This window comes from Chaetodon auriga, chromosome 13, assembly GCF_051107435.1.
Source record: "Chaetodon auriga isolate fChaAug3 chromosome 13, fChaAug3.hap1, whole genome shotgun sequence".
NCBI classification, from domain to species: Eukaryota; Metazoa; Chordata; class Actinopteri; order Chaetodontiformes; family Chaetodontidae; genus Chaetodon; species Chaetodon auriga.
In genome coordinates, this window is record NC_135086.1 from 19339322 (window position 1) to 19351710 (window position 12389).

Here is a 12389-nt window from a genome sequence, read left to right on the forward strand (position 1 = left end):
TTGATATGAATTAAAACCGAACTGGCAGATTTTTAAATTGACTCAAGAGTATCCGCAATAAATGGTTTCATAAGAAAATTCTTTACAACAAATCTGAGTATTTTGCCAAATGGGAACTGGATCCAAAATTAAAGTGAAGCGTTCCCTAGAGAGGCCATTTATAGCCAAGAAAAAACCTCCAGCATCATCATATCCACAGTCTAAAGAATAGCAAGAGGAACTGTAAAAATCACAGTAGCAATAGGTACAAAACAAAACATTTAAAGTAAGCATGAAGTCATGAAACGACTGTATTTCTTAAGGAAACTTAAGAAGGCCAAATTCCTGTGGCAAGTTCTTTTTAAGTTTTACGGAGGAGCAATAAAAAGCATCCTGCCTGGAAACATTACAAACTGACATGGGATGTGCACGGCCCAGCACAGGAGGGCTCTGCAGCTCGGGTAATTAAGACCCCCCAGAACATCAGTACTCATCTACTGGGCATCAATTATCCTGGTGAGGTGAGGTACCTGCACAGAGCCCAAAGGATACTAAAAGTCTGTACCCACCACAGCAACAGCCTGTCCACCCTGCTGCCCTCTGGCCAGCGATAGCATACACACATAGTAGACACAAGTATCCACTGTTGTATATACAGAGCAGATTCTTTTGTCAGGGTTTTGGACTTCTCCTCTGTTAGTGTCATCAGGATTCAACCTGCCTGTGATGGCCTGTATTTGAGTTTCTATACATTCCTACTGCCTGTTGTGTGTGTCACGTTTTATCATCACACACCGCATCCTTTCAGTACTCGCAGCCTCTCCATTCGAATTGGTTGAAAACCTAAACAGCCTCTTTAGTAAAGTGGCTGTCTGCTTCTTTTTGTCAGCCTAAATCTCACCTCACATTATGTCCTGACAGTTAGCGCTTTAATCATGTCGAGAATGACATCTGTCAGAAGTAGCTTATGCCCTCAGTGATGCAGAGGACTTGAGAGATGTCATGTATGAACAGATCCTAATGGGCTGTAATGATGTCAAATGCTATCTGGACAGGATGGGAGGGGATTAAAGTGTTAATGTGTGAATTAGGTGCAAGTGAATTAGTTGATTGAAGGATTCAGGGTGAATAGGATGGAAGTGAGTTAGTGAATTAGTAGAAGGAGGCTTGTTTGGCTCCTTAATCCTGGTTTCCATCAGAGAAGAAAACACTGCAGACTCAAAGAAAGAAGAAGAAACTGATCTGAAATGAAGTGGAACAGAGAGAGAGGCACTTGGACTGACAGCGGCAGGACGGCAGGTCCTAACAGGTTACTCTGAACAGAAAAACAGTCACACCTCCAGCTGCTGATGACTGTCTTCCATTGTGTCAGCTCTCTGACACAATGGAAGTTAACCTCCAGGTTTAACACTCAAGACTTAGAAATGTTTGAAACAGTTTTTCTTTGATTTCAGACAGAGGGAGACAGAAGCAGCCTTTTTAGCTGATGAATGTCGATCATACTCACTGAAATGACAGTTTTTGCTCAGAGTTTTTATTGCCAAAGCGACTCGGCTGATGAACCTAACACTAACCTCGTGAGTTGGTTGAAAACACTGTTTTCTGACTTTTCAGTGTTTCCAGCTGACTTATTAGATGTTAAAGCCAGTCTACAATATATCTCGAAGACGTGTAAATAAAGAAACAGCGTGTGTTTGGCAAATGTAGATCTATATGTGGTAGCACGAGTTTCAACTCCCCAGAATCCTTTAAAGAGCAGGACAGAGCCACTTACTGCACGTTAGCCTAAGCTGCTAAAATATGACTGGACAATCACTTTATTGATGAGCGGTCAGTTCAATGTGGTTATCAGGACAGTCTTTGATGAAGGTAGCTTGAGCTCTGGGGGGAAATTGTGATCTGCATTTTTCACTGTTTTCTGACTTGTATTGACTAAGTGCGTCCTCAATCTATCAGAAAAAAATATTGACAGATTAAGTAATGATAAAAATAAGCATTAGTTGCAGGCTAATATGCTTTTATTGATATATAAATAATCTGAAGTTCCTTATTTTTTCTCTCCAGCCAACCACCTTCAGTCCAGTAACAATAAACCTGAATCCCGGTGAGTTTGCTTTTAATTTATCCTCAACATTCAGCTGGTTGATAGCTCAGCTTCTTTTGTCTCTGCCCTGTGTTAATGTGTCTGTGTGTTTGTGTCATTGCATGTGTGTAGCTTTGGTCTTGCGGCAGATCAGAAGAGGAGTCGGTATAAAGAAGGAGGAAGAAGTATGAACTCCACAGGATCAGGGAAGAGCAGCACAGTGTCCAGGTCAGTTCACCTCGCCAGCCTTCAGTCAGACTCATGGAGGTTTCTGCATGAAGTAACGCAGTGGTCTCAGGTAGAGAGGAGAGGAGGCACAGAGGGCTGTTATTAAACTTCATTTCAGAGCAATTAAATGATGCTAAGAGAAGTCGTTTGTACCCAAACAGAGGGTTTGAGGCACAGACATGTAGAGCAGTGGTTCCTAACCAAGGAGTCCCATATTTAAATCTGATGATCAAAGAAAGAAAGTAAAACTAACAATTCAGCCACGCGAACTTGCAGTTGTTTTTCTGAATTTCTTAATAGCCCAGTCCTTTAAATAAAAAGTGATTATTACTCTAACTAGAATCCATAAGATTTCCATGAAGTCAAAACACATTCTTGATATTATTTTTGTATTTACATTCTGTATGTAGAGGTTTTTATTTTTAGTGGCGGAGTCAACCATTGCCATGCTTTTTAAATTCTCTTGATATGCACTAGTGATTGACAGGAAACAACACATGTAATCCAGAGTTACTGTTTGTAATTTGATCTCATAGATGTCAGCCTCACTGTTAACTGTTCATTCTGCGATGTCGTATCAGAGCTGCATTAATTTACTTTTAATGCAAACACAACATTTCCTACTGCTAAGGCATCACAATAATTTGTCACCAAGGTAGCAGTGACTGCAATCGTAATAATATGTTGTGCCTCAAAAGTCGGACTATCGTCATAGACAGCCTCATTTAAAAGGTCAAAAGTAACATTGGGAACCACCGATATAGGACTATGTCAGATTTGTAGATTCAATTATTAATAATCTATAAATAGTATTTTAAGATAGAAAAAGACTAACACGGTTGGTTTGAGCCATCGTGGTTAGTTTCTAGCCAAAGGATTTTGTTTTCTCTCTGTAGCTAACTGAAGCTTTTTTCTTGTATTGCCTACAAAAGTAGACGTGAACCGGGTTTTTCTCAGAGCTCCTCTCAGTGACATTTGACTGGTTTGAATAATAACAGCCCACAGTGTCACTGCTCTGTCAATTTTGGGTTGAAACTTTTACAGAGCACCGTCATTGAAGCAGGCGTAGTCAACAAACTAAGTAAATAAATGGCTTATTGTCTGCAGTGCATGATGAGATGTGTGTTTGGAGGATTTACTGTTGAACTAATTGTCTGTGGTGGATATCGGCTGTTTGGAAGGCTGATTTGGTGGTGGTGGGTGAGTGGGGCAAGGTTATGAGGTTGGAGCAGGGAGTGGAGTTAATGGTGCCAGGGTTTGTGCAGCGCTCCAGTTGGAGGTGGATGGTGTGTTGAATAGTTCGTAATGGGCTGTGGGTGGTGCATCAGGGATAGCCTATCCTGTTGTTGATGAAGGTTTAAGAGACTTTTGGGATGTGTTCAGTGTGACAAATTGTGCAGCAGATTCAAGGATTGATCAGGTTGTGTCAAAAAAAAAAAAAACCCAGTCAATTCATGGTGAAAAGCTGACAGCAGTGATGTATTGAAACACGACTGAAATAGTTACTGCTTGCTGTCATCATTCTTCCTCATCTTAATGCCAATTAAAAGATCCCTCATGCTTCCTATAATCTTCAGAGCTTTTAAATAGATTTTTACATGGAGGGAAGGCTGTGGATTCACATTGGAAATTCATTGGGGTGGCATCTTTTAATGGCCAGTGGGTGAGACAAAATAACCAACAATGGCTGCAGGTGTTTTGAAAAGCTGCTTCCAATTGAACTCTAATTTGGTCATTTTGGACAACATCCTTGGTGGGCTGATCCCCTGCTGCTGGTCAGTTTTCTTCTGGTCCCTGCCTCCTCTAGGTGGAGCTGTTGAGGAGCTGGGGATGGACAGAACCATCACACTAACTATTTGCCTCACTAAGTAAATAAGTAACTAACTACCTCTTTAACCCACTAAATTCAAGCTGAATGTGAGGAGTACTAACTGGCTGTCTGTGTCTTCATAGTGTTTCAGAGGTGTTGGAGCAGTCAGAGAAGCACCCAGAGGAGATCCTCCATGCCCTGCGGTTAGACTGACTAAACTAACCAGCAGACTAACTCACCAGCTAACTGACTGACGGGCTGACTGACTCACTAACTAAGTGGCTGACAGCCTGTGTGTGTGTCCACAGTGTGTCAGAGCTGCTGGACCTATACGAGGAAGACCCGGAGGAAATCCTCTTAAATCTTGGTTTTGGTCGAGAAGAACCGGACCTAGCCTCGAGGGTACCCTCCAGGTTCATCAACAACTCCTCTTCAGCCCGAGGCATCGACATCAAGGTACTGATGATGGCGGCAGTGTGGACACGGCAAACATATTCTGAATGAAAACTAGTGTGGCCTGTGTCAACAAAAAAGCACAATACAAGCCAAATACAGAGATCTGAAAACAAGTGAACCGACTTTACACATGAAACTGCAAACAGTAGCAACCTACGGTGTATCAGCAATGCATCATATACCAGTAACAAAAACCAGTGTGTGCTAGCTGATCTCTAAAGAAGTGTTGTGTGCCGTTCCACATGACAAGCTGCATATTTAGCAGGTATTTACCAGGTTTATCTGTCGTAGTTTAACGTGATGTTAGCATGCTAACATTTGCTTATTAGCATTAAACACAAAATACAGTTCAGGCTGATGAACCCATGGATGAACAGTCAGGGGAGTCATTACAGTTCAAGCGGAGGAGGACTTTGTTGTTTTAACCAAATTTCATTGCAGCCCATCCCAAATGTGAACTGTAGGAAAATTCAGGGGACCAGCAAAGTCACAAGGATTAATCCTCTGGGAACCATGAATATTTTGTGCCAATCCATCACTTGATAAGTGAAAGCTTTGACCCTTCACATGGCACCGGAAAAGTCAGGGGATCATGAAATTCATTAGGATGAATTCTCTCGGGACCATGAATGTCTCAACAAAGTTTCATGGCAATCCATTCAGTAGGGGTTGAGTTATTTTCATTTTGGACCAAAGTTGTGGACTACTGTTTGAATGGCTAAACACCAAACTCCGTCAAAAGTCTGCCTGTCATTTTAACCTGGGGCTGATCAGTTAATCAGAATATTACTGAAGTAACATGATGTGCAAATGCAACATCCCAATTGCAGGACCTGCAATTCTTTGAGGTAAAATGTGCTGTTACATAAATGAGACCTTGTGGTGCTACAGAGATGCTCCAGCCTGACAGTCATTTTTTCCAGGTGTAAGGGAACATGCTTAAAAAAATCAGCAAAAATCACATCATCATTTGTAGGTTTTTTTCAGTGACAATGAAATGCAAAAATTACCGTTCCCACTAAAATTGTGACTCATATTGTAACATACCAGATGGCTTTCTTGGAGCCTCTCTTATAGCATTATACCATTTTGTAATGACATCACTTCCTGTGGTTCACCTGCAGGTCTACCTGGGAGCTCAGCTGCAGCGCTTGGAACTGGAAAACCCCAACTACGCCCTGACTAGTACGTTGCTCCAAACGGTGCTTTTGCATCTGATCTACTTCTTATGAGTATACTCTCTACATCCTCACCAGTGTGTTGAGTAGTCAGTTAAAGAGCTGCAACACTATCCGAACACCTCAGTCCTGCAGATGGAGGGTTAGCCATAGCAATGAGAAGCTCAGAGGTTCACGTCCTGAAACTGTAGACAGAGGAAGTGAAGCTGAAAGACTCACACTGTGTGTGTCCTGTTCCCAGTATTATTGTGGTGTTTTGTGGGGTCCATCAGATCTTTTAGCCGCTCTGCCAACTGCCTGGACAACGCCGCCAGCAAGGACAAAGATCTGTTTGTCCCAGACATCCATACACAGACACACACACACACACAGACACACACACAGACCTGTTCTGCTAACATTGTGGCCTCTTTTTGTTTGCAAACTCGTGCTTGCATGAAGGTACTGGCCCCCTAATGAAACACACACACACACACACCACACACACACACACACACACACACACACACACGCCCCCACATACAGCTGATTCTCTTCTTCTTGACAGCTTGATGGTCTTGGTGCTGTAAAAACAGCTTAGCCAAAGATCCTCTGCGTGCGATGAGATGAATCCCTCCATAGCTGGAAGTTCTTCAGCTAAGGAATCTGTCAGTGTTTAATTTTACACCTCGATCTCATCAGTGGCCCCAGTTTGTTTGAGGCAAAGGAAACTGTTTTGTTTAGCCGAGCGGTATAAACATTTGCACTTCAACGTGGAATGAATAGGGTTTCATTAGAATTTGTATTGCTGCTCTTTTGTTCTGTTTTTTATGTTGTTCAGTACAGCAGATTTATTTTTCTGCCGGTATGCTTTCCAAGTCTTCCAGACCTTATGCAGTCCGTCCATTGTTAGTAAAAAGTCACGTACAATGACGCAGGTTATTAAGTTAGTCAGACTGTTTGCATTCTTCACAGCCCAGATTATTTTTTCATTGTTAGGGAACAATCTGATTTGTGCGTCTTGACTGGCAGAAAAAAAAAAACTTCATGATGACAAACAAACTAGTGAACGAGTACACATGAAGTAAGGACAACACACCACAGTCTTAGCTGCTTTTGACTGATCGATGTCTGATTGATCATGTGCGGATGTGTTACCATGGTAACCAAATGATTTGCATAATCATAAAGATCGCTTTTGCAGATGGCTTATTATAGGATTGCCTCCTGAGCTGCTGACAATCAGCAGATGGATTTAAAAGTAGTTTGGTTTAGTTTTTGCACACAGTGTGATTGACAGTTGAACTAAACAGGTCGGGTTTGAAGCACCTGTAGACTGCACCGGGTTTCACCTGCATTGTTTGGTTTTCTTTAACAGTGGCTTGTTAGGTTAGCTTCTGACATCGCAGAGCTCTCTAATTGGATGCAGCTTTGTTACTAATGTACAGTGTATATTACTAAAGGTGTCACTATGCTCAAAAGGAATTGGGTAGCATTCAGCCACACTTGAGGGCAGAGGGGTTAATAGATGTTCAGAACGGCCAGCCTTGAAGGTAGGGTTGGTCACAGAGAGGGATGAGACGTGATAATCTTTCAAGTCTCTCCCAGAGGTAATTCTCAGTGTTGCACTTGGTTGTATAATGAAAAGGGATGAAAGTGAAAAGAATTTGAGAGAGACGTTTAATCCCTGATTACCTTCTCACCTCAATGCACCTCCATCACTGCATAAAGTGGGTGTGAAGACTTAGACTTTATTGATCACAGTTTTTGAAATAGAAGAATAAATCTAAGAGAAAAAGAATGTTCTCAAAAAATATAACTGAGCATATAAACATGAAATAACAGCAATTCTTAAAATATAACAAAGTATATAAACATAGGATAATAGCAGTTGTTAAAAATATAATTAAGTATATCTAAATACATAGGTATATACATGTATTATAATATATAAGATATGTTATATAATACTATAATAATACAATAAAAATACAATGTAACTAAGTACATAAACATGTATTAACTGCAGTTCTTAAGAGAGAGAGTGAGCCAGCGCTACAAACTATATACCAGAAGAAATATGTGCAGGTTGCAGATGATAAATAATTCTAAACAATAAACAGTATTGATGAACAGTATTAATGTTGAATTGTCTGTTTTGGAATGTTATAGGAATGATAGGAGATGTGTAGGAGTTATAGGAATTGGATGCAGCCCAATCCTACCTCTAGAAAGTGTCAAGGGATGAGCTTCGAGATGCTGTTTGGCAAACTGACAAGCACTTCTTTTGATGCATGCTGACATTAATACAGTGTCTAAGGCTCCGCGCTTGAGCAGCGGAACCTGGTGGAGTGAATATTTGGTGTAACTTTAGGAGAAGCTGCGGTGGCTCGGACGATAGCTGAATCTGTTGATTTAAGTGAACTGCTCCTTTAACAGTCTCTGGTCTGTCTGTGGTTCCTGGAAGCTTTCTTCTTTTCCAGAACATTCTCATACTGTTCCATCGGTTCCCTGGATCCCAGACACGTGTGTGTGTGTTGTTGTTTGTTATGTAAGCTCTGTTCTCACCATCAGAAAGAATCTCTTGGGAAGAAGAGAGAAAAAAGAGGGAGGACGTGTCGTTTTCTCTTATTCCTCACTTCCTGTTTTAGGATCCTCAGAATGAGCATTAGTGCCGAGTCAGCAGTCAGCAGGAAACAGACCCACACAGTATTACTATCATCATAGGCGGCTGCTGAAATACGAGGTTCGTGTTCTGTATTCATGTCCAGATGTGACTGAAATAACTGAGCTGGATGACTGGCTGGTCTGTAGCTTGGACACATTCATTTGGTTATCATATGCTTTTAATTTGAAGGTTTTCTTATTCATTCGTAGCTTCTTTCAGAATATTTGCAGCTTCTTTTAAAGATATATTCATAACTTTTTGTTTTGTTTTGTTTTGTTTTTTTGGCCACTTTTTGGCAGCATAACAAATAACTGCTTACTTGCACATCCAATAGACCTAGAGAAACATAATCATCCCTTTGGAGTTGTCTTTATGTCTGTCTGAAGAATGTTAACATTCATTATCTCCAGTTTGGTCTCCTGACACAAATATCTGGCTCCTTAGCTGCTAAATGTTCCACTTTCTGCACCCGTTAGTCTCCAGCTTTGTCTGTCTGCTGTTTGATACTGAGCATGGAGCGCACAGCGGGTTCATCAGAGCTGCCTGCTGCTGGAAACAAGGTTAATGAGCCATACAGCTAAAAAGCTAAAAGAAGCTCAGAAGCTACATAGTTGCCATAGATTAGTTCCGCTGTGGGCAACATCTTGAATTGGCACCGTGGAAAGTATGTTGAATAAGGTGTTATTCAGCTCCTGTCTGAAATTTTCCCATGGATTTACAGACAACTTTTACTAAATGCCTTCCTTGTTGTAATTACCTACACTACTTGCACCTACCTCATACTTCTTATACCTCATGCCAATTGCACTACCTGTATGTATTTATATTTAGGATATTTTGACTGTTTGCACTTCTAGTTAGATGCTAAACTTTTGTTGTCTATGTGCTGCACTCTGATGATGACAATAAAGCTGAATCTAATCAAATCTAAATGTTCACACTGAAGAAAACGTGATGATTCTCAGGCAAGTTCTGCAGCTGTAAGGAGGGTCTTTTTTATCAGATTTCTGGTTGAATTTATAGGCAGTTTTTTCATGACCGACAACAAAGATAATGATATGAGCTACATGGGTTGCTGTGGCTCAGGAGGCTGAGTGGTTGTCCACCTATCAAGGCGGGTAGTTCAATCCCCAGGTATCCTTGGACAAGATACTGAACCCCTAAATTGCCCCCGATGCTGTGCCATTGGGGTGAGTGTGTTCGAATGGGTAACACTCGAAATGAATGTGTGTGCAAATGGGTGAATGCAGAATGCAGAGCAAATACAAATACAGTCCAGTTACAATCAGGTCAAAGTGTAAGTCACACTGAATCTGAACATATGTGCATCATGTCTGTGTGTTCAGATTCGACTGAGAACGACTGATTTTTGACACAGCTTGTAGCAGTGAGGTGTTTTCGAGTACCTTCATTGCCTCAGTGAGCTGTGCGTCACAGTTGCTGCTGCTCCGACTGCAAATTGGCCTTCTCTGTAGCCTAACGTTCATGCTCAATGGCATCTGTCAGTGTTTACAAAAATTCACTGAAGTGCAACAGCAAGGATAAACTTACTGCAGCAGTAATTACAGTAGTTTTCTTCTTCCAACCAGAGAAGACACTTTGGTCTTTCATCTAAGATTTAATGAGGTTCAAAATCACCCAAATTGGAGCCGGGAGATTTTTACATGGCAACAGTGATGTAACTGAATGCAACCAATGAAATTTGACAACCACCAGTCTGTTCCTTAGTAGTTAGAGGTCAGGATGGGGTCAGAGATGAGAGCATAAGCGAGAGCAGGCTGTATTTCAGGTAATGACATCAGAATGAGTTGTGTGGTTTTCACAGAACAACGGACAAAAGACAGAAGTCAGTGTTTCATAACAGACTGACAAGTATTTAGAGAGCAAGGGATGGAGAGATGGAGGGGTGGAGGGACAAGTACGGAAGGAAGGCATGTATGCAAGTCATCATCCTGTTACAGATGAGACTGACAGCTCGACTTACATAAGTTGATAAGCCACAGAAGATGAAGAAATGAGAAGAAGAAAGAGGATGATGGGAGGAGTGGCTCTTACATCTGTGTTCACTCCCAACATGAAGCTTTTTGCTAATCAGTCTTTTTCTGCACATAGTTTTCGAATGCCTAACTCTTATTTTTGTAAAACAAAGGTAAGGTCCAACAATCACAGACTCAGAGACTTTGAGGTACCCTCCCGCTAAGTCTCAAGGCCGTTCCGCTGTCAGATCAGCTCCATCGCAACCATTTAATTGATTTTTCTTAATATCTGCTTATTCTGAATTTGATGCAGCATCACATTTCAAACCAGTTGGGACAGGAGCAACAACAGACTGGGAAAGATGTGGAATGCTCCAAAAACACCTGTTTGGAACATTCCACAGGTAAACAGGTTGATTGGTAACAGGTGATAGTATCATGACTGGGTATGAAAGGAGCATCCTGGAAAGACTCAGTTGTTCACAAGCGAGGATGGAGAGAGGTTCACCACTTCGTGAACACATGATTGTATAAAGGAGATTAATACATGAGCTCAGAAACACTTCGTAAAACTGCTGGCACTAAACGCAGTTTGTTTGCAAATCATTACATTCAGTTTGTGTATGTTTTACACAGTGTCACAACTTTTTCGGACTGTAAGTCCGTGACGGTTCAGGGTTTAAGGCATCTGGTGGGCGTTTGGATTGAGCTTGAAATCTGCCAGTGGGATGGATAATATGATTATACTGCTCATTTTGACAGGTATAAGATTGTATGACTTTTTTTGTTCTATTGGGGACGGCTTTGAGGACACTATGAAGTGAGTGAGTCAAAAAAATATACTATCACAATCATTATAGTGCATTAATCATTATACAGAGGGTCCTTTTTGAAGTCGCTCATGCCGCTTCTTGAAGCTTCTTTAAACAGGACAAACTGTGCTGGAGCTTCACGGGTGGAGTTTGTTCTGTTTTGAAGAAAAATAAGATTTCATCTTCAAAAGGCTGAAGATGAGACTGGATGACCTTGTAAGAGGGATGTTTTTGGGGGAGTGCTTTAAAAACAAACTCAGAGACCAGGAAAAGGATATTTGAACTGGCTCGGGCGAGGAGGAGCGCTGCCTCGCTGCTACATGTTGACGCGTTCATGTTCAGACTATTTTGCCTCCTGATTTACCGACTGACAGTTATTACACTTAAAGGAACAGGGCACTCAATATTAAATTTTCACAGGAAATTTCATTTGCTTCCATCAGGACGGAGGTTCTGCCTCACTAGAGTTGGCTCAAACGATGATGCTGATTGGTCTGTTCCAGCTGTGGGTGTGACAGAGTGCCTTCTGATTTCTGGCTGTGTCTTTGTGTTGACATTGCCATCTATGCATGTACTTGTGTTCTGTTTGCATTTTGTTTTTATCTGTTGGACCTTTCTGTTACTGACCGCTGACTTTGGTTTTGTTTCTGTCTCCCTCAGGTCGTTTCAGACAGATCGAGGTCTTGACCACAGTTGCTAACGAGTTCTTCCAGCTCTACAGTCAGGTGTCTGGACAGCCTGTCCAACGCATCAGCTCCAGGGACCAAGGTAACCATGCAACCGCACCAAATCCACTGAAGGACAGCTTTTCTCTAATTTGGATTTTAAGAGAACCACAGAGCACTCCGGGGGCCTTTTTTCCCCCCCATACGATTAATTTGCATGTGTGTGTGTGTGTGTGTGTGTGTGTGTGTGTGTGTGTGTATATATATATATATATATATATATATAGACATGAAAGTTGTCGTTACATGCCAAAAAAGACATAATTTTTTTTTTTTTTTTTTTTGAGTACAGGCATCAGCCTTTCACATCATGTGGAAGAAACGTCAGGACACAAGTCCTAATGACAATTGCTGACCCGTTGGTTGTTTGTGTTTCTCATCACCCCGAATTATATGAGAAACGACATGAGTTATTAGCAGTTATTCCTTATGTTTCTTCTGTTTTCCCTTTCCCTCGTCTCTCCTGTCGTCTTCTGTCTGTCTCTGTCTCTGTGT

General features: G+C 41.4%; 1 protein-coding gene across 2 annotated transcripts in view; it reads left to right on the forward strand.

Moving 5' to 3' along the window:
- itprid2 (ITPR interacting domain containing 2) overlaps positions 1–12389 on the forward strand; it is a 38645-nt gene that overhangs the window by 13647 nt on the left and 12609 nt on the right. For both annotated transcript variants that reach the window (XM_076747160.1, XM_076747161.1), the window contains exons 7-11: positions 2044–2083; positions 2195–2290; positions 4409–4556; positions 5681–5741; positions 11830–11937. In XM_076747160.1, the coding sequence (XP_076603275.1) occupies positions 2044–2083; positions 2195–2290; positions 4409–4556; positions 5681–5741; positions 11830–11937 (453 nt within the window). The remainder of the gene's footprint in view (positions 1–2043; positions 2084–2194; positions 2291–4408; positions 4557–5680; positions 5742–11829; positions 11938–12389) is intronic.